The 20183-nt window shown below is 38.6% G+C and overlaps 1 protein-coding gene across 1 annotated transcript in view; it reads left to right on the plus strand.

Annotated features, from left to right (window-relative positions):
* Positions 1-20183, plus strand: part of LOC118193197 (A-type potassium channel modulatory protein KCNIP1-like) — a 163579-nt gene that overhangs the window by 135267 nt on the left and 8129 nt on the right. Inside the window, exon 8 of the mRNA XM_035364248.2 lies at positions 5732-5794. Within this exon, the coding sequence (XP_035220139.1) occupies positions 5732-5794 (63 nt within the window). The remainder of the gene's footprint in view (positions 1-5731; positions 5795-20183) is intronic.

Consider the following 20183-nt stretch of genomic DNA (forward strand, 5'->3'; position numbering starts at 1 on the left):
TAACAGCTAACAGAAACAGAAGTGTTAGTAATAGTTCATTTGATGACATGATTTCAGACTCTGTTGATTCATATAACAGGGAAGTAGGGCAAGGGTTTGAAATTCCCAAAGATCTGACTTCACGCACACCAAAACGCAGACTAGGAAGAACAAACACCACTCATAATGGCCAATCTCATATCATGGAATGGTCGTGCTTTTCACCAAAATCTCGTTAACATCAAGCACACGATCGATGTACACTCTTTTGCAAAAAAATCGAAGCACCAAGAAGGACTTTTGCGATCGTGACGAAATTTGGTATGCAAAAACATCTTTATCGAACATGCAAATAATCAAAGTTTCAAGGCAAACAAACAGGAATTGCGATCATAGCGCGCAATTCGCAAAGTAGAAAATGAGTAAAAGAGGCGGAAAATTTATCTTTCTTGGTTGCTGCCATTGTAATTAAGTAAAGGAGCTACTAAAGATGCCATTACGACGATATCGAAGACCTTACAGACAACTAATCGACTTCGAACGTGGTCGCATTGTAGGATTGCGTGAAGCTGGGTGGTCATACCGAGCAATAGGCCGCCACCTACAGCATACAGACACTGCTGTGCAAAGATGGTGGCAACAGTGGTTGCTACAAGGAAATTGCCGACGAAATGAACTCTCTGGAAGGCCAAGGAGCACAAATGCGAGGCAAGATAGGATGAGTGTTCGCCAGGTCCGAACCGCCCCAACAGTATCATTGTCGACTAGTCAACGCACTACAGCAACGTCTATACCTTTATACGGTCCACCATCTCACGGCGCTTGTCTGAGGCCAGGTTACGCTCACAGAGGCTTTTAAGACGTTTGCCTTTGACCCTTTAACATCGGCGGAGTCGTCTGGAGTGGGGTCGCAGCCGATCATCATGACTGCCATCAGACTGATATCGTATAGAGCTCAACGTTGAATCCAGCTTCATTCTTGAAGCAGATGACTACTGTGTTCGTGTCTGGAGAGGACGGAACCAGCGGAATATGAATTTCTTACTACAATGAAATTTACCTTTCTGTCATGCATTAGTTTTATTAATAAATTTGTATACTCCTTGTAAAGTCATACAGGATTAATGCCATATTTTTCACTGGCGAGAGGATAGCGGAGGATCTGATCTTCAGGGATTATATACAAGTTGCTGGTGCATGTACAGGGAATTACTTCTTACTAAATCGGCGATGCTGTACAAGTTTACTGCTGGCTTTTTTTCATTATCTCTGATGCTTCTATGACATACTCTGTAGAGACATTAGCTATTTCGAAGCAGGAGACATGAAAAATTAGCAATGCCCTCGCTGGGACTCGAACTTCGGACCTCTTGAATACGAAGACATGCTAAGAAGGCAGGAGAAATACCTTACAACTCTTTCCCAAATTTGTTTCTAGAGGCACTGCAGTCAATCTCATATGATAGATCTCAGTCATTTTATTGTAGATAGACATAATTTTCCCAACTATAGCTTCTGCATTCACTGCATGTTCATATTGCACACTTTTGTAAGTGCCTACATATAGTATACAGTATCCGTTATTTGCTCTTTCGTGCACTTTGATTGAGCAATACTTGGAACTGCGCGCAGTAACAAAGAAGAGTAAGTGCATCATTTATTATTTTTTTTTAATAGAAATGCAATTATTTAAGGAAGCGATCCAACCTTTCCTAGAAAGCAAGCTCTCTAAGATGACATTCTCCCTCCACTCCTTTAACAGATTACCTTCGCTTTTTTCATAATTAACTTACAGTCTGATTATGTGGAATGCGAAAGATAGTTCTGTGTATTCATCTTTTGTATGTTTTCATTTCAACTCTACGTATTTATTTTTTATAAGTCTTTTCGTTCATTTCAGATTTATGCATTTGATAAGAGTACATTTCGCCTTTACTAACGTCGTTTACTGCGATTTAATGAATGAAGAACCTCCTTTGAATCTCACGATAAAAGGTGCATGTGAAGAAAGTATTTTTGTGATAGTTTAAAAAAGAATATTTTGAATGAAATTTTATTTTCAAGGCTTCTTTTGATTCCTGTTTTGATTTCGAACCTCACGTTGCTTATTATTAATAACGCAACTGCTAACCATTTTTTAGTTATTTGGTAACTAGTGTTAAATTACCTAAGAAAAGAAACATTGTATTAAGTTTTGTAACTCCATTCTTTAATTTTCATTTACTTTACAATTTTGTTTACATTAATATCTTCTACTGTTAGCCATATACTCGTATCTTACACTCCACCGTTTCTGCTTCTTGCAAAACTAACGATCTCCCGTGCTATTGTTACTCTTAAATTAACATCTATATTGTTATTTCCGCTTTATTTAGGTCAGTGCTTGTTAGTTTAACATATAATAAAGAAGATTTTATCTAAATTTTCAGTTTAAAAGAATACCTAATAACTTTCTTAATTTAAAAAATAATACAAGAATGTAATCAGCAAAGCGTGGTGACTGTAAGAATTTTTGATGCTGTATATATATATATCTCCTTTCTTCAATTATATATACATATATAAGTTTAGAAATTTTAAATTAAGGTAATAAATTATTAATCTTGCGCAGTATGCTGCGAAAGACATAATAATTAAATCAAAAATAGATCATGAAAAAAATGGATTAACAGTCTAACAGGAATAAAAATCATATAAAATTGGTGAAAATTTCTCGGTCTTTTTCTAGGAGCAGCCGAAGACTTTTCACCATAGCTACGCTTCTGAATTACACTAATGTCCATAAATTAAGGATAATGCAAAATCAGGCAAAGGAAGAGTTAGAAGCAAAACAAATTTGACTTGTAAATTGATCACATTTGTAAAGCTTATTTATTAAACAAAAGGTAAAGAGCAAAAAAAGATGCTATATATTTGATATTATTAAAAAAATTAGCGACTTTTTCTCCCTGGAGCAAATTACAAAAAAAAAAAACTATTTACAAAAAACCAATATTACATGGTTGGTACGATTGTTAATACATTGTGTGTCTCCCAGACGATGCAATACAGTCCGTACAACGCCTAGGCATGCTGAGTATCAAATTATCGATCTGATCTTGGGGGATATTACACCACTCAAAAAGCAATGCTCTCCGAAGTTCCGGTAGACATGTAGGAGGAGGTTGGCGGGCTGCAACTCGTCGGCCAAGCATGTCCCACACGTCCTCTCTGGATTCAAGTCCGGTGAGAATGCTGACCAGTCCATACGGGTGATATCCTCCGATTGAAGGCATTCGCTTACGATGTTTGCACGGTGAGGACGGGCGTTGTCATCCATAAACACAAATTGTGCACCCATGGCGCCCCGAAACAAACGTACATGTTGTTCCAGAATGACGTCCCGATAGATTTGGCTTGTCATGGTTCCAATTTGAACATGCAGGTCAGTTCTAGAACCCAAAATAATCCCACCCCAAACGAGCACTCCTGCACCACCGTAACGGTGTCGTTCAATGATGTTTTCTTGGTGGTAACGGGTACCTGGAGCTCTCCATATGAAAGTCCGACGAGAATCAGACTGCAAGCTAAACCTGGACTCGTCGGAAAACATCACACAAGCCCACTGTTGCGGTGTCCACAATGCATGCTCTCTACTCCAGGCTAACCGCAGGCGACAGTGAGTTGCAGTAAGTGGAACGCATCTGACAGGTCTACGAGCATATAGATCAATCTGCCCTAAGCGTCTGTACACGGTCTGCCTTGAAATTGTCGTACCAGTGGCTGAAGAGAGCTGACGAGACAGGTCTGAGGCTGTGCTCCGCCTGTTTCTTTTGGCAGTAACTGTCAAATACCGGTCCTCATTCGGCGTTGTAACTCTGGGACGACCTGTGCTGTAACGTCTACTCACATTACCATCATCTTGGAATCGTGCCAAAGCCTGGAGATGACACTCTAGGCAATTCGAAGTTCGTCTGATACTTCCAGTTGGGTACGCCCACATTCCAGACGGCCGATAATTCTACCACGTAAAAAATCATCCAAATGCGTCCTTTGTGTCATAATTATTCGGTTATTACACTGAAATGCTTATAAAGCGCTTGCGAACAATTTTACTTCTTTGCCTGTATTCCTTTAAAATTGCAACAAAGTAACATTTTTTTAACTGTCTTCATTTAATTAATCATCAAGACATAATCTACTCCGATTCCTTATATATCACTCTCTTACACTCTCGTCATTGTGACGTACCATTGGTGTCATCTGGTTACTTCCTGAAATTTGCATATGATTCTTGAAGATGTGTGTAGTGATTTTACAGGTGATATATTTATTTTAGAGTTCGATTTCCGTGTGACTCCGAATTATCCTTATTTTATGGACATGTGTGTATATCTAGATAAGGAATTCTTGAACTAAGCCAAAATAAATAATTAAACTAAAGTGCCAATTAAGATAAATTTATTCAACATTATCAATTAAAGTTCTTTAAAATTGCAACAAAGTAACATTTTTTCTAACTGTCTTCATTTAATTAATCATCAAGACATAATCTACTCCGATGCGGCCCTAAAACAGAAATTGAAGCAAAAAGAAAAATAAACATTTTAAATATTATAAAGAGGTTTGCAGCTTTTTTTTATTCTCGATATAGATAAGTAAGTAAGTAAGTTTGGGCTTCCCTGCTCCGGGAACTAAATCCCACTACAGGTCTACTTCTCCTTTGGGCACGTCGTGTAGGTTCAACCTCCACTATTACCCTCCAAGGAAGCAGCGCACCACCTGGATATGACACCAGGCAGCACCGGTCGTCTAATGCTCCTACCAGTCGCTTGGGCGAGCCCGTCGCAGCGGGGCATTACCCAGCGAACCCGGGGGAGACCTCCGGGCTACTAGTACCACGCCGCGCTAGGACGTGCCAGACTCCGGGGCCGGCCAATAAGTGACCTTTCCCAGAGCCTTCAGAACCACCAAGTTCATAAATTTTATACCCCCGTGGCCGAGACTGCCTAGGTACAGATCCTAGCCAGTAGCTTCGCAGAGTTCTCTACGTCGACCCCCGGGGGGATTATTTACGATATAGAAAGTCTTTTTAGCAACACTCTTCGGTTCGAAATTTATTTAGCACGTTACTTTTTATTACCCAATAATTTTTCTGTTTTCCTACTGCAGAAATTTTCTTATAATGTTTGCCTTCTTATAATATCTTGTTTTTGTTTCAATTTTTATGCGTGTGTTTCCTGTCAGACTGCTAAACCCTTTCATGGCTTATTTTTTTTATTTAATTATTATCTCTCGATTATTGTTATAGATATATCATGTGATTTTTTAGTACTATACTCAAGAAACTATTTATTAAATTTTGAACAGCATATAAGACTACGTACCTTGCACTGTGAGAAGCATGCCGATACTGCAAGAGTTGCTGAAATTACCGCCACAGTAAAGAAACAACCGAACCCGACACTTCATGCGGTCTCTTTTCACGCCACTCGGTGTGGACACATGCGCGTGAGATAGCGACAGTGGCGAGTCGTCCTGATGACAGCCGTACTTTCTCTCTCCTCTCCCATTGTCTCGCGCTCATTGACACAAATTTCATACATGTACGTTTCATAACTTGATGAATATGAGCATTTTCTTGAGTCTAGTACCAAAAGAATCACCCTAAATCCGACAGGACCTAAAAACGATGTTACGAATCTTAATTTACGTGCATATAATGTTTAATACTTTTACCTGTGATTTATCAGTCATGTTCTTTATTTTGTAGAAACTAGACCTTAACAAAGATGGGGTTGTTACTATTGAAGAGTTTCTAGATTCATGTCAAAGAGTAAGTATTTATAATTACGAGTTTTGAGCTAAATGTAGCTAGTAAGGAATAAATGTTATTTTAATAGTTTGACTGAAAACTTCGCAAATTTTTTAAGTAAAATATATAATCCACTGCTTACATTCAACATCTTTAAGAGCACCTTGTAGCTCAACCACATACCTATCACTTGGTTTGCAACAAGAACTTACAAGAATTTTTGTAAACAATACTACATATAAACTTTCTTCGTACTTTAGTAACAAAACCTTTCGACATCTTTTAATGCAAACCTAAACATTATTTTGCTTCCAGCGTAAAACAAACTAATGACGGAAGCATAAAAAAATTATTTGCAAGATTTTCTACGCAATAGAATGCATTTATAAGACTGAAGTATTACATATACTACATTTACATTGCACAGAAATTGATGCATATAATATTTAAATAAGCTAAAAATAATACTTTGTAGAGCTATTAGGTATTCTGGAGGCAGGAAAGATGAAAAATATGCAACGCCTTCACCAAGAATCGAACCACGGACCTCTCAATTACACGCTGAGCGTGCAGACCACCACACCTCGAAAGCATGCCAAGAAGGCGAGAGAAATACCTTATATACTACCCCTTTTAAAGAGCGATTGGGGTTTTTAGGGGACCCAATCACCAAATCGTGGGTGAGGAGAATCACGATTTAACACCCTTTTAGTTCAGGCGCCACGGTAGAGCTATTAGGAATTTTTTGGGAGGCCTGAGAGACGAAATATTAGCAACGCCTTCGCCGGGAATCCAACCGTGGACTTCTCAGTTACGCGCTGAGCGTGCAGACCACCACACCACGAAGGCATGCCAAGAAGGTGGGAGAAATACCTTATAGCTTTAAAGATATAAATAAATGGTGTTACGAATTTTGTATACGTGTAAACATATTCAGTAAGTTGTAATATTTCTTTTATAATGTAACATAGAAGGATTCATAATACGAGGCATCTCCGAAAATAAGGTTACAGGGTTATAAATAAGGTTCATTTAAAATTGAAGTAAAAACCTAGCTGGCGACGGTTTTGGCGACTAATTTCTGTCGTAAATTTGACGAAACTTGGAGACTATTTGGCAACATTTTGGTCCGAACCTTACGTAACCCTAACTGTATCCGTCTCTGCGTACCTGTTACTGTATATGCCTTCCCTCAGTTTCGATAAATCGAAGGTACTGGAAATTTCTCGACGAACGGAGGAAAACCACATAAGACCGGAGATGGCATCAGTTTTCAGTTTAGCTCAGAGTACCGAGAGATCATCATGGGAGTTGACGCATTTGAAGCTCCTTGCATTGCATACTAACAAGAGCTGTACAATTAATTTTGAGTGAAAAAATCCAGAAAGTGCTTTGGGAAAACGAGTTTGATCAAGCTTTCATAAATACTTTACTACTGGCGATCTTGTATAAGGTGCCATAAATTTCTTTATTGTTTGAATAATAAAAGTTGGCACAAATATTGTTCAAACAATAAAGAAATTTATGGCACCTTATACAAGATCGCCAGTAGTAAAATATTTAAACCGTCACAAATCCAACTTCCCTCAAATTTGCTTTCAAGTTCTGCTGAAATTCAGGATGCCACTCTCTCAACCCTAAATGAGATTCTTGACTCTGTCTTTCTAAAAGATGATCCAGCTGAAGATTCGCCTACTCAAACCAGAATCCGTAACTGCGATGACATTCCACAGAAAACGATATTCCGTTCTCAAAACAAGAAATAAAGCAAATAATTAAAAACCTAGCTTTAAAAAAGGCACCAGGCCCAGATGGCATCGATAACCACATTATAAAATTAATCAATCAAGCCCATCCTGACATAATCTGTAGTTTTTGCAATCGATGTATAGAACTCTCTACCTTTCCTGATTGCCTGAAAATTGGTAATATAATACTCTTCAATAAGAAGAATAAAAGCTCCGATGAACCTAAATCTTATCGTCCGATAAATCTTCTCCCAGCCCTGGGAAACGTTTTGGAAAGATGTCTTATTGGTGGTCTAAAATTTCATGTTTACAGCAAAAACTTAATAAGCAATAACCAGTTTGGATTTCGAAGCCTACTTTCAACAAGCCATGCAATTAATTCAGCTCTTGAACAAGTCAGAAACAATAAAATCAACCAACTTCATTCTGCAATAATATGTCTCGACTTAAAATCAGCTTTTGATTCTTTATGGTGGCCAGCAGTTTTACAAGCGCTGCGTTCCTTTAAGTGCCCTAAAAATTTATTTCTAATTATTCAAGATTACTTCAGAAACATCGGTTCTGATTTAATTAAATCCGTTACGACCAGAACAATTTTTGTCTCAGAAGCGGGAATAAATGCTGGTGACAAAAGTGATGAGGAAGCAACTGAGGTAGCTGGAGACAACTTTTGCTGCATTCCAAGAAAAAAATGGCAGTAAAATTCGTTTAAAAGCGATGGAAGCGGTGCAAGAAGAAATGGAAAGGGCCAATCAAGACGGTCAGTTTCAATAAAGAAAAAAGTGAAAAGATCAAGAGGAAATAAAAACAAAGTTACTGCTAATAATAGAAAATAAATTTGAGGCTATGGGAGGCAGAATAGTCGTGGTTGAAAGCAAAACCGAAGAAAGAGTTTCTGTTGCCGAAAGAGTTTCTGCTGTCGGACGACAAATCGATGACGATTTCGCCAAGAAAGCTGACAACTTGAAGATGTCCATAGTGAAACCTAGGAACAATTGTGATGGCTTTAAATTCCTACGTATGTCTTCATGACCCTCTCTGAAGTTATCCACATATGGTAGAAAGGCCTCCTGGGAAGTGTACAAGACTCAATTTTGTATAATGACGGACTGAAATGGGTGGGATTCTGAGGCTAAGAGTTGTCTTCCCGCTGCTTCTGTGAGAGCAGACACAGCAAATATCGTTCAGCAAAGGACATACTGTCCCTGCAGTACGTCATCGGCGACATCTGGGATACTGAGATGCAAAAAGCCCTGAGAAGGGCGGATGTCATGGTTTTAAAAAACGCTTTAGTGTATGCCATAAAATTCGAGGCAGTCCAGCAAGCAACTCGCAGAGACCGACACTCAATCAGAGCTGCTCAAATCCAAGAAAAAGTGTATCAAAGGACTGCTCGTCTAGATCATTTAACCAGGTAAGTCAGTGCTTTAATGCGGAATAAAAGTAACAAGAAACCGACTATAAAGTTTTGGAATTGCAGTGCTGAAGGACACTTACGAAGGGGTTGCAGAATACCTTAAGTTATGAAAGCTGAGACCGCTTCCCAGCAAAGATTCATGAAACAAATTAGTGACAATCTCGCCAAGCGGATTTGCCAGATATTGAAAAGCCCCATTTTAATGCACTTCAGATTTCTGCAATAAGGAGGCACCACTAATGGACTTTTTATCATGGTATATATTAATGGAGTTCCTTGCAATATGACCATCGATATAGGAGCCAATGTTAACATCATCCAAAAAGATCCGGATCAACGACTGAAAATTAAACTCATCCGCCATTCTGTCATCCACATCGCTCCAGTCCGGCACCATTCTAAACGTTGGCGTCTATGCTGTGGAGTCAATGGCAGTCTTTTTAACGGACGCTGTGAGTGCAAGCCACGTTCAACCAATTGACGGGAAATGGTTCTGGTCGACACGGGAACATCTAGGCTATCTTGCACATGCTGCAGAACCGCGGTACAAATGACTTGCGGGACCGCCACAGCTTGTCGGCGGATGCGTCGATCCACGCGTGCTGATGTCACTCTGGCTGCATCTGCACCCATCCTTCTTCCCACATTTCCTTGTTCCAACCATGTTCGCCATAGCCGATGTACCGTGCTCGCATCCATGTGGGTATCAGCTGCGATTTGACGTAAGGACCAACCCGCCCTTCTCAGTCCGATCACCATACCCCTCGTAAAAGTGTCTATCTGCTTTAAAAGCCTTCGTTGACGGCGGCCTGGCATTCCCTTCTATTACACGTATCCACCGGGACAAAAACCAACTTTCTTCGATAATTCGTCTGGCAGAAATAACAACACGAATATTGCCCATTCTGCACGTTCCTTCCCTTATATCTTACTTCACGTGCGTCAGAGAGCTACGCATTTCACATCATTCGCATAACTCAGTGACGTGCGTCTACTCTAAAATTTGCATAAATTTCTGACCACTCCTTCTTGATATTGCATTTTCAATGTCGAGCAGTGTAGTTTCGCACAGCATGCAATTGATTGCATTCACTATTCAAGCAATATTCAAGACGACTACCGATTGCTAAAGAGGAAGAGGTACGAAAACTTCTAAAGTATATGCAAAAAAGCGACGTTATCGAACCTTTAGTAAGTCCTTGAATCGTTCCCAAACATCTTATTCAGAAAGAAAGATGATAAAAATTTGCGCTGATTATCGCCATTTTAACGACATCACGAAGAAGCACAACTATCTCTTTCCCAGATTCGACGACATTCTCGAAACATTTTCTAGAAGTAAGTGGTTTTTGACGTGACAGGAAGAGACCGAGAAAAGACGGTATTTACTACAGCGTAAGGAGTTACGAATTTCAAGGTGATGCTCTTCGGATTATATAATGCGCCATCATTCCAGCATCATGGAGCAACTAGAACGCCTCATGGAGACCGTACTGAGAGGTCTTTCCCACGAATCATTATTAGCGCAAAAGTTTTGAAGAAAAATTTAGAAAATATTAGGAAATGCTTACAGAAGTTGAAGGAAGCCAATCTAAAGTTAAGTCCTCCCAATATATATATATAAAATAAATTGTTCAGAAATTAAGTGATTTACCTTGGACATGTCATCTCTGGCGAAAGCGTGTGTACGGATGCCTAAAACGTATCGACAGTGGAAGATTCGAGACGCCCAGAAAATGTCCAAGAGCTGAGATGCTTCTTGGAACTTTGCACCTACTGCAGGAGAGTTGTTAGTGTATATTCTTCAATCGCAAGACCCCTTCACAAATTGACACAAAGCAAGCAAAATTTCTGGTGGACAAACTAATGCGAAGATACATTTAAAAATTAAAGGCAGCTTTAACATGGGCGTTAATCCTTACGTATTCTCAGCCCAGCAAACGATATATTCTTGACACGGAATGCGAACAATGAGAGTTTTGGTATATCCCAGGAAATAAACGATCAAGAAAGTGTAGTAGCACCTGAAGCAAGTGTCTGTCTAAGCCGAAGAGGAATGACTGTGTCACCAGCGAAGATATGGCCGTTATTGTTAAAACCGTAAAACATTTCCCACATTATCTCTACTGCAAAACGTTCCTGCGCGCAAATTATGCACCATTAACCTGCCTCTTAAATTTCAAGCATCTCGAAAGCCATATAGCCAGATGGGTACTGAAATTGTAGGAATATGACATCACTATCTGTCATTGGAAAAGATCATCGCAAGGAAACTTCGGTGCCCTGTTTAGATGACTGTCGCCAGAATGCTTCCGATGTTGTTTCAGGGTTGAAGCTAAATACGAGCTGATTTATCTGGTCGCATGTCAAGTTACACCTTCAAAATCGTCTTACTTACACCCATTGAGTAAAGAAGTCAGAAAAGAGAACTTGAAAGACCGCTCATTAAACCCCAAACTGACTTAATGGAGTCTTCAAATAGGAATACTACCAGGCAGAAAATTTCGATCTATAATCATAGACAAAACAAAATTGAGCTTTCTGAGCCTCACTCCATATTCGAAACCGCGTCTTGTTCTGCACCCGAAGTTCTAGTCGGATGAAGGAAAGGCATTAGGATGAGACCTGATACATCCACGATACCGGATCCTGGACGTCCTTAAAGGATTACATAGCAGCCCGACAAGAGGCTACTTCAGAATAATATTTTGCACAGAGTTCGAGATTAGCAAACAAGAGCTGACGTGCAAATGTAATGCCAAACTTGTGAAGCCTGCGCAAACCGAGAAGGACCGAAGAAACACAGTCGGAGGAAGCTGCAATGTTACAGTGTAGGACAGTCTTTTGAACGCATCATCTTGAACATCCTGGAACCTGTATCACGATCTGCTGATGGCAACAAATACATCCTTGTTCTCACTGATTACTTTAAAAGTGGCCTGAATGGCCTTTAAAGTTTGAAGAGGCACTTTTTTGAAGAGGTACTTTAAAAGTGCTTCTTTAACTACATTGCGATTAAAGAGGGAATTTTATCTCGGGTGTAATTAAAGAACTCTGTAAACTGCTCTGCATAGGTAAAACCCAAATGACAGCCTTACATCACCAGTCAGACGGTATGGCAGAAAGGTTTAATCAAACCATACATAATAACCTCTCAGTGTTGGTTTCCAGAAACCAACAGGACGACACCTAAAATTACCTGTGTTCTTGCTGGTCTATTCCACTGCTGTCCACAAGACTACCGGCTATGTCCCACCCCAGATGCTCTTAGGTCGTGACCTTCGTCTGTAGATTCAGGATCTCCAGGCACGGTTTAAAGTGATACACAGTTCAGCAAGAAGGCGTGTCAACTTGGCGACGGAGGAGATAAAGACCCGATATATTACAAGAGCCACTGGATATCGATTCAACGTAAGTGGCAAGGTGTGGTCATCGAATTCGAATCGACGGAAAGGATTTTCTCCTCAACTACCGTCACCCTGGGACTGTTATTACACAGTCTACACAGGCTGAACGATGATGTAGTTCGGATCCATAAGTCACAAATTCTAAGACTAACGTCGTTCATTATGATAGGCTATCCCCTTTCTATAGCCATAGTACAGAGTCCCATAGTGTATATGTGAATAATGTACTAAGACCATGGTAGTATGGGTATAAAAATTTGTAAATTATTTATTTATTCCTTTAATATTTTAATTAATTATATATTACTTATTGAAATTGTTATTTTAGTATTGCATTTATTATCCAGTTATTTATTTTACTTTGTTTAAGTATGATTTCCTATCCAGGAACTGTGATGCCCGTGACGTGCAGTCCTTCGGATGGGCAGTGTTCCGAATTGTGTATACATGTAAATATATTTAGTGAAATTATATTTAAATTTTAGTACCTTTTGTGTAATATAACATGAAAGGCATTAAGAAACGAAGGATCACCGGAAAAACAGGTTTACAGGAGTCAGTCTATTTAACATTATAGTAAATGACTATCTCGCTAAATGCAAAGTCAGCGATGGTTTTGGTGACTAATTTCTGCTGCCAGATTTGGATAGAGAATCACCAAAAGCCGTTATATTTGGCGACCATTTGGCGACATATTCGTCATATCCGTGAGTAATTGTAACTATTCCGATCTCTATGCATCTAACTGTGTCCGGCTTTATGTAACTATAACTGTATATACCTTCCAGCAATTTGAGAAATCGAAAGTACTGGAAATCGTTTGGCTGACAGTAGAAAACTCTGTAAGACCGAAGACAGCATGAATTTTAAGTTTTCCTTTTAGTTTCCACCCTCAAAGATAACGCACAAATAATGGACTTTCAAGTATGAGGCCTTTCATGGATTCCGTGAGGCTCTGGTAAGAGCGGGATAAAGTCCTGCTGGACATCAGAATAAATAACAACGCATCAAGGAATGCCAAATTTTCAGTTTAGCTGAGAGTGTTGAGAGATCACTATACGAGCTTACGCATTTCAGGCTGTTTGTACTGTCTTGTGTTCAACGTTCTTAGTAGCTTGAAGTGGTAAGTACTGATTTTGCTGTGTCATACTGAGAAGAGCAATACGAGTACTTTTGTGTGAAAAATTCCAGAACTGTCAAGTCTTTTTGGAAAAATAAATTTCCCCAAGCTTTCATCGATTCTGTGTGCTTTCGATGCATTACGAACCCATACTCACCTCACTATATCAACCAGAAATGGAAATGAATAAGGAAAAAATAGTGAACATAAATTAAATAAATAAGCATAGTACAAATTAGGGAAGAAAATTAAAAACAAATATTGAATAAAATGTTGCAATCTAAACGAGTAGTTAAGTGACAAATAGATAAAGCCTTTCCAACAGATAAAAATATTAAGTTTATTTAGGTTACTCAAACAATATCAAGATCCATTCTGTTAGTTAAGGCGAAAAGTTTGACAAATTTTCTAATTTATTCTGTTCATCTATACCAGTGGTCTTCCAACTGTCTTCTGCAGAACCCTGGGGTTCCGCGTGTCAAACCCCGGGGTTCCAAGAGGCAAAATAAAAACTCGAAATGAAAATTATAAAGCTCTCACACTAATTATCACATGCTCTTAATTATCTCTGAAAATTAATCAGAAGCTTCCTGAGTAGGCTGCCGACGATCTATCCCATGAACTGAATGCAGATATTATACACTGATTATCATAAATTAAGGAAAAATCACAATTACTGAAAAAGTTACATGTAGAATTTTATGAAACGTACTCACAATATACAACACATAGTAAGGTATAAAATAGCATAAAAATAAATTACCAGACAATTATGGTAGTATAGAAATTAGCACATGTATAAAATGAACAAATCGAAGGTGTCAGTTTGCTATAGGAAAAGTACCTTCAATAGGGAATATGGTCGCCTCTAGAAGCAATACAGCACATACAGTGTTGCGTGATGCTTTCAATTATGCGGTCTATCAATTCCATAGGAAGCGAGAGCCATTGTTCTTGCAAAGCAGTTGCAAGCGCGGCAAGGGTCTGAGGGGGTGGATTGAGAGCAACTAGACGTCTCTTTAAAGCATCCCAAACGTGCTCGATAGGATTCAAGTCCGGGGATCGAGCTGGCCACTCCATGTGCATAATTGTTTCCTGTTGAAGCTAATCATCTACGATGCAAGCCCTGTGTGGTCTTGAGTTATCATTCTGTGGCAGGAAAGCATCACCTATTGCTCCGGCACATGGGCGCACATAAGCATCAAAGATGTCCTCTCTATAAACCGGAGCATTCACGGTTTCCGTTGGAAAGACATGGAGGTCTGTGCGTCCACCCAAAGAGATGCCACCCCAAACACAGGCACTACCTCTTCCGTATGCATCTCTTTAACGGATGTTTAACGAATGATAACGGGTTCCAGGTTCTCTCCATATCAAATAACGCCTACTATCGCTTTCTAGACTAAACCTGCACTCATCCGTAAAGATAACAGCCCTCCACTAGTTAAGCATCCAGTGGACATGTTGTCGCGCCGACTGCAAACTGTTCCTCCTATGGCGTGACGTGAGCGGCACGTAAATGGCTGGTCGTCTCGCATACAGACCACCTTCGTGAAGCCTTCTACGCACAGTTGACGTTGACACCAACCTTCCGGTGGCTGCAGCAAGGAAGGATCTAAGAAAAGTCGGAGTAGCGGTTTTATTCCTGCGTGCACATAATGTCAAATATCGGTCATCAGCGCTCGTCGTAGTAGTTGGCCGTCCTTGGCTGAACCTCCTAGAGGCCAAATCTGTGGTTTGAAATCGCCTCCAAAGTCTATGAACCACAGAAGGACTCACATTTGGAAATCTGGTCACTTCTGTTTGACTTGCCTCTAGTCTCCCAATGGCTCTCGATCGTAGTTCTGCAGGCAAATGATGCCTGGAAGTCATTGTTACGAATTGGCTATCTCAGACTTCTGATGCCACTATGACAGTGAAATATGTGGGCTTGCTCTCAAACATGGACTTTTATTACCCTCGCATATGACGTATTCCGAGTGCAGCGCCACTAATTTGTATATTGCAGTTTTACTCAGCTACTCTTACTTGGCAACATATTCAAATTTTACACGGTTTGGCTTATTTTTGAGTTAGTTATCGCTATTATTTTGATTTTTCCTTAATTTATGATAACCAGTGTAAGAATTAAAGAAACATATAATGCATTGATTTTAAAACTTAATATGTGGTCATCATACATCAAACAAGATGACGAACATTGCTTTGCAAAACTGAATAGTTTTCTCCTTGAAAATGAATTTAGTTTAGATGACAATGTTAAAAATTATATACTGAAGCACCAGTATCTATTGAAGAAAACTATATGGAAAAACCTAGGTGGAAAAAACTAAGTGCGATTGAATAAATAATCGTTTGAGTACAGCGATAAATCAAAGGGCTTGCCATTGAACGAAAGGGAAGGATTTATCGATATGTCAACAGATTTGACATTAGTATCTAAATTTAAGCAAGAGCAGCTAATACATTTTTGGTTGCAGGTTCATCCAGAAAATTCTCACACAGCTATAAACATTTTAATGCCATTCGGAACAGCATATTTTAGTAAAAAATGGTTTTCAATGTTTGTGACAACAAAAACAAAATATAGAAACAATTAAATTGCAGATTATGAAATGAGACTGCAGATAACATAAATAGAGCTACACTCCCACAATTTGTTTAAAAATGCAAGCACGCACCTGTCACTAAATATAATGCAAGGGTAGGTGATACCTGGAATTATGAATTTATTCTATTAATGAATTTATTCTATAAATGAATAAGTTACACTAATTTTGTGTTAAAATTTTTTAATAAAAAAATATAATAATTTTCTTTAATTGTCTTTACATAACGTACCTATAACATATTTATCTACTTTAAATATTATTTTTAATACATTTTTCTAAGTATAAGAATGGGTTCCCCGAAATAACCTTATAATTCCAAGGCTTCAGTGAGTCGTCAAAGTTTGAAGACCACTGATCTAGATTGTTAGAGATACTTATGTGGATACGTCTGTAGACATTTCCCAGTACTTACACTTCATGTTCGTTAATTCAAGAACACATACCACAAACGGTAAAGCTGTATGGGCCACATCATGCATTTTTAAATTCTGGGTAACTTTATTCCTTAACATTAAGATACGATTAGTCATGCACAGTCATCTAATCCGGTATGCCTGAAAACATACACATACAGATAATGTTATAGAGGGATCGGCGATGAACTCGAATCCTAGTTTCTCAGAGTGGAACATATAAGTACAAAATTCGGATTGGAAATGAGCCTAACTGATTATGTTATTGTTTTCCATCTTGTTTCTAGAAAAGACCTCCCTAAAAAAAGCAAAAAATACGGAAACGCTGGAGTGACATTTCTAGAGGGAAATACATCTTTCCCCAAAATAATAATCTGCCGCCTTATTTATTGTTATAACTAATGATTAATTTACCATTAATGAGTTTTTGCATAAACTTATCTATAATTGGTATTCATCACTTGAGGCTCGCCTTTTCTCCGAAATTCAATTCAGTTTTAAGGGAAATTAGTGCTCTTCATATGGATAAATTGATGAGGCAACTCGGTATTAGTACTTCGTGAACGTTACATTCCCTTGTAGGCGAGAGGGACAATGAGTTTTCGTGGTGTTTCTCCTGCATAACATAGTTTTTCTTAGACAAACTTTGATGAAAACATTATTTTCTTCAAATAACCTTGACGTGTTTTGCCTGACATATAAGCGATTAAACAACAGCAAACAACAATGCGTTCAAATTATAAACAATGTGCAATGTGTCTGAAATAGCTTATAGCACACCTTTCAAAAAATAAGCGAGAAAATAGGAGTCTAAATTTCTTAGACACTTACAGACATAGTCAATAAAACTAAAGCACATTGAATAAACCGTGCCACCACTGCCAAACTTTGGAATGGCAAGAATGCGTTCTGGTACGAAATTATTTAAATTTGATGATCGCACACCCTGTATTAATGCTGCAATCACGAGCATGAAGATTAAAATAGCAATATCTCATTCACTTTATGTAAGCGCGAAAAGCATCGGTTGATAAAGGCGCGTGTACATTCTTTCTGTTCAGTTAAATAATTAATAAAAAGTTATTTAACCCTTCGCCGGACTTTTGTCATAAAATTTCAGACGGAGCGATAACTCACTTCTCAGTTTAATAGGGGTCTGAAGGACTTTGATTTATTTTTACACAACTAGGACTCTGGCGCAGCTCCTTCGTGTTATAAGACGAGTCTTCGCTCGTTTTATGACACGAAGGAGCTGCGCACGACACGAAGGAGCGTCTTATGACACGAAGGAGCGTCCTAAATAAACAACTAAGACTCTATTGCCTTTAACATCGAAAGAACGGAGACTCTGTTTCTAGTGGTATCAAACCAGAGCAAAGTTGAGGGTCATGAAATGGCCATCCGTTCAGCGATGCGTCATGCTTCGTTTCGCCACTGTATACGGGTATGGAAATCCCTTGGTTAGGGCGGTCCACTGGCACAGGTCACCAGCAGCAGGCGCAGTAATTTGAATAGATATCTTCTACAATAGCCTGCCTTTTTAGAAATGGTTTCATGGCACTTTGACAACCTAGTAGTATGGCGTGAAATAATACAGCTACATGGTGCTCCTACTCTTTGCCAGGAGTCCTGGAGTTTTATTCCAGCAGGTTAACATTCGGTAGAATTCGCAGAGGTTTTCCAGGACTGCTTACGTAATATGCTGACACTTCCGTGGCATCTTTGCTCAATAAACCTTCTCCTACCGACCAAGTCTGAAAACAGATGAAACGTGAGCTGCTGCTTTGCCATAATGTTCAAGATTTAGAAAACATCATACAACATGCGGGGTCCAACTGCCACAGGGCAACTGGGGTGGAACAATGTTGCAACTTCCATCGCAGCATGCGGTGGTGCTACGCCTTATTGAAGAGGAATCACTGATACCCATTCTTCACTTATTGCCTTGCTCTGTTTTTGACACGATGAGTATCACTTATGTGTAGCTTTATATTTATTAAATTTCACTTGTGTCCAGTGCCTCCTTGCTTGACGCGTTAATTTCATTCACTGTGAGTATGCATGTTATAATTTGCCAAGCTGCCGAAACCTGTGACAGCACATTTATAGTATGTAAGTGTATCAAGAAAAAGAACTTTCCTTAGAAAGACTGAAAAGAAAGAAAAATAACAATTTATAGCTCTTCATAAACCTTTCAGATCATACCTCAAATTATTTGTTAGCAAAATCAGTAATATAATTTTATCTTTATTTTATTCAATTGCTCCGATTAATAAATTTCGCTATAGACCTAGAACCAGCAACAGACAGACATAGCTTGGTCTTACCAATTAAAAAGCTTTCGCTAAATACGGTTACAGCAAAATAGATATCAGAATTGACTGATAAAACAGTTCATCCAGTCATTAAAAGTTTCAGATAATCGAATTTTTCTTCTTCTCGGACTCAAATATAATTTACTAGTTACATTTATGCAAGCAAGGAAATTTTATTTTTAATTTTACTGTATTTTAATACAACAAAGTTCTTTAAAAATTAAATATTGTTATTTTCATAAAACAAAATAAAAAACTTGCTTCTTTCGATAAAATTGAACTATGAAATTATTTTTTATTTACTTAACCAAAAAAGCAAATATAAAGTCAGATTATAGAATCATTAGGTTTATTTCGAAGTAAGATAGCAAAAGTCGGCGATGCCTTCGCCGATAATACACGAAACGTCAGCGATACCCTCGCCGAGATTCGAACTCCAGGTCCTTCCGTTTGCGCTTTTCAATTATGCTATGGAGGCATGCAGTAAAGAGGAAGAAAATTCCTCATACAGTTACATTGCATATTCTAAGATATCAAAAGAATTCCCTGCACGGGGGAATCAAATACAGTGGTATTTGATTTTAATAACGCTAAAAAATAATGTCACTGTATTTGCTTTTAGAAAATTAGCACTTTTTATGTGTCCAAGTGGATGGTTGTCCAAGTGGATCACCGGCGATTCTGAATCTCTGCAAATGAGCTGTCTTCATGAAAGTTTTGGTTTTTTCATATGTGCGCAACATGGATGCTATCCAATTCTTAAAAATCCCTCGACATCTTTTAAGCAGATAGCCCCCCGTGTGCTTTGCCGTTATAAACTAAACAAAGGACATTTGTTATGGCTAAGCAATGATTAATGGAATTTTTATCAAGCCATGCCAAAGATGCGGTCAATGAGTTGCCTGTGGTAAAATACTGTTAACGTATAACAAATTTAATATTAAAACGAACCTGAAAAAAAGAATGTTTGGATGGCACAATACTGAAAATTGTTTCAACTATTAAAAATACAACGGACTGCTCTGGTGCCTATTATATAGTAATTGTTTTCAACCAGCATTCATAAGCTACAAAATTTTCAAACACCGCAAAACAAATCTACTGGTTCTGTGCGCTTATCTACAAGTAAATTAAAGGCTTTTTAGAAAGCATGTACTCCACTATATTATTTTTTTCAAAATACTCAAATCAACAAAAAGTTAAAACACATAAATAAGCAACGAATAAATTAATCATTACTTTCCCTAAAATGTACATTAAATAATTCGGATAGTTGGAGTTCTAGATATGTGGGTTCCGCTTTACCGCTTGGCCACAAGCCCACCAGCGGCCGAGCGGTAAAGTCGCTGAACACTGGCAGTTCGGTCCGAGGTTCGAA

Source organism: Stegodyphus dumicola, chromosome X2 (genome assembly GCF_044657685.1).
Source record: "Stegodyphus dumicola isolate Sdum_Otavi_A_Nest chromosome X2, ASM4465768v1".
NCBI classification, from domain to species: domain Eukaryota; kingdom Metazoa; phylum Arthropoda; class Arachnida; order Araneae; family Eresidae; genus Stegodyphus; species Stegodyphus dumicola.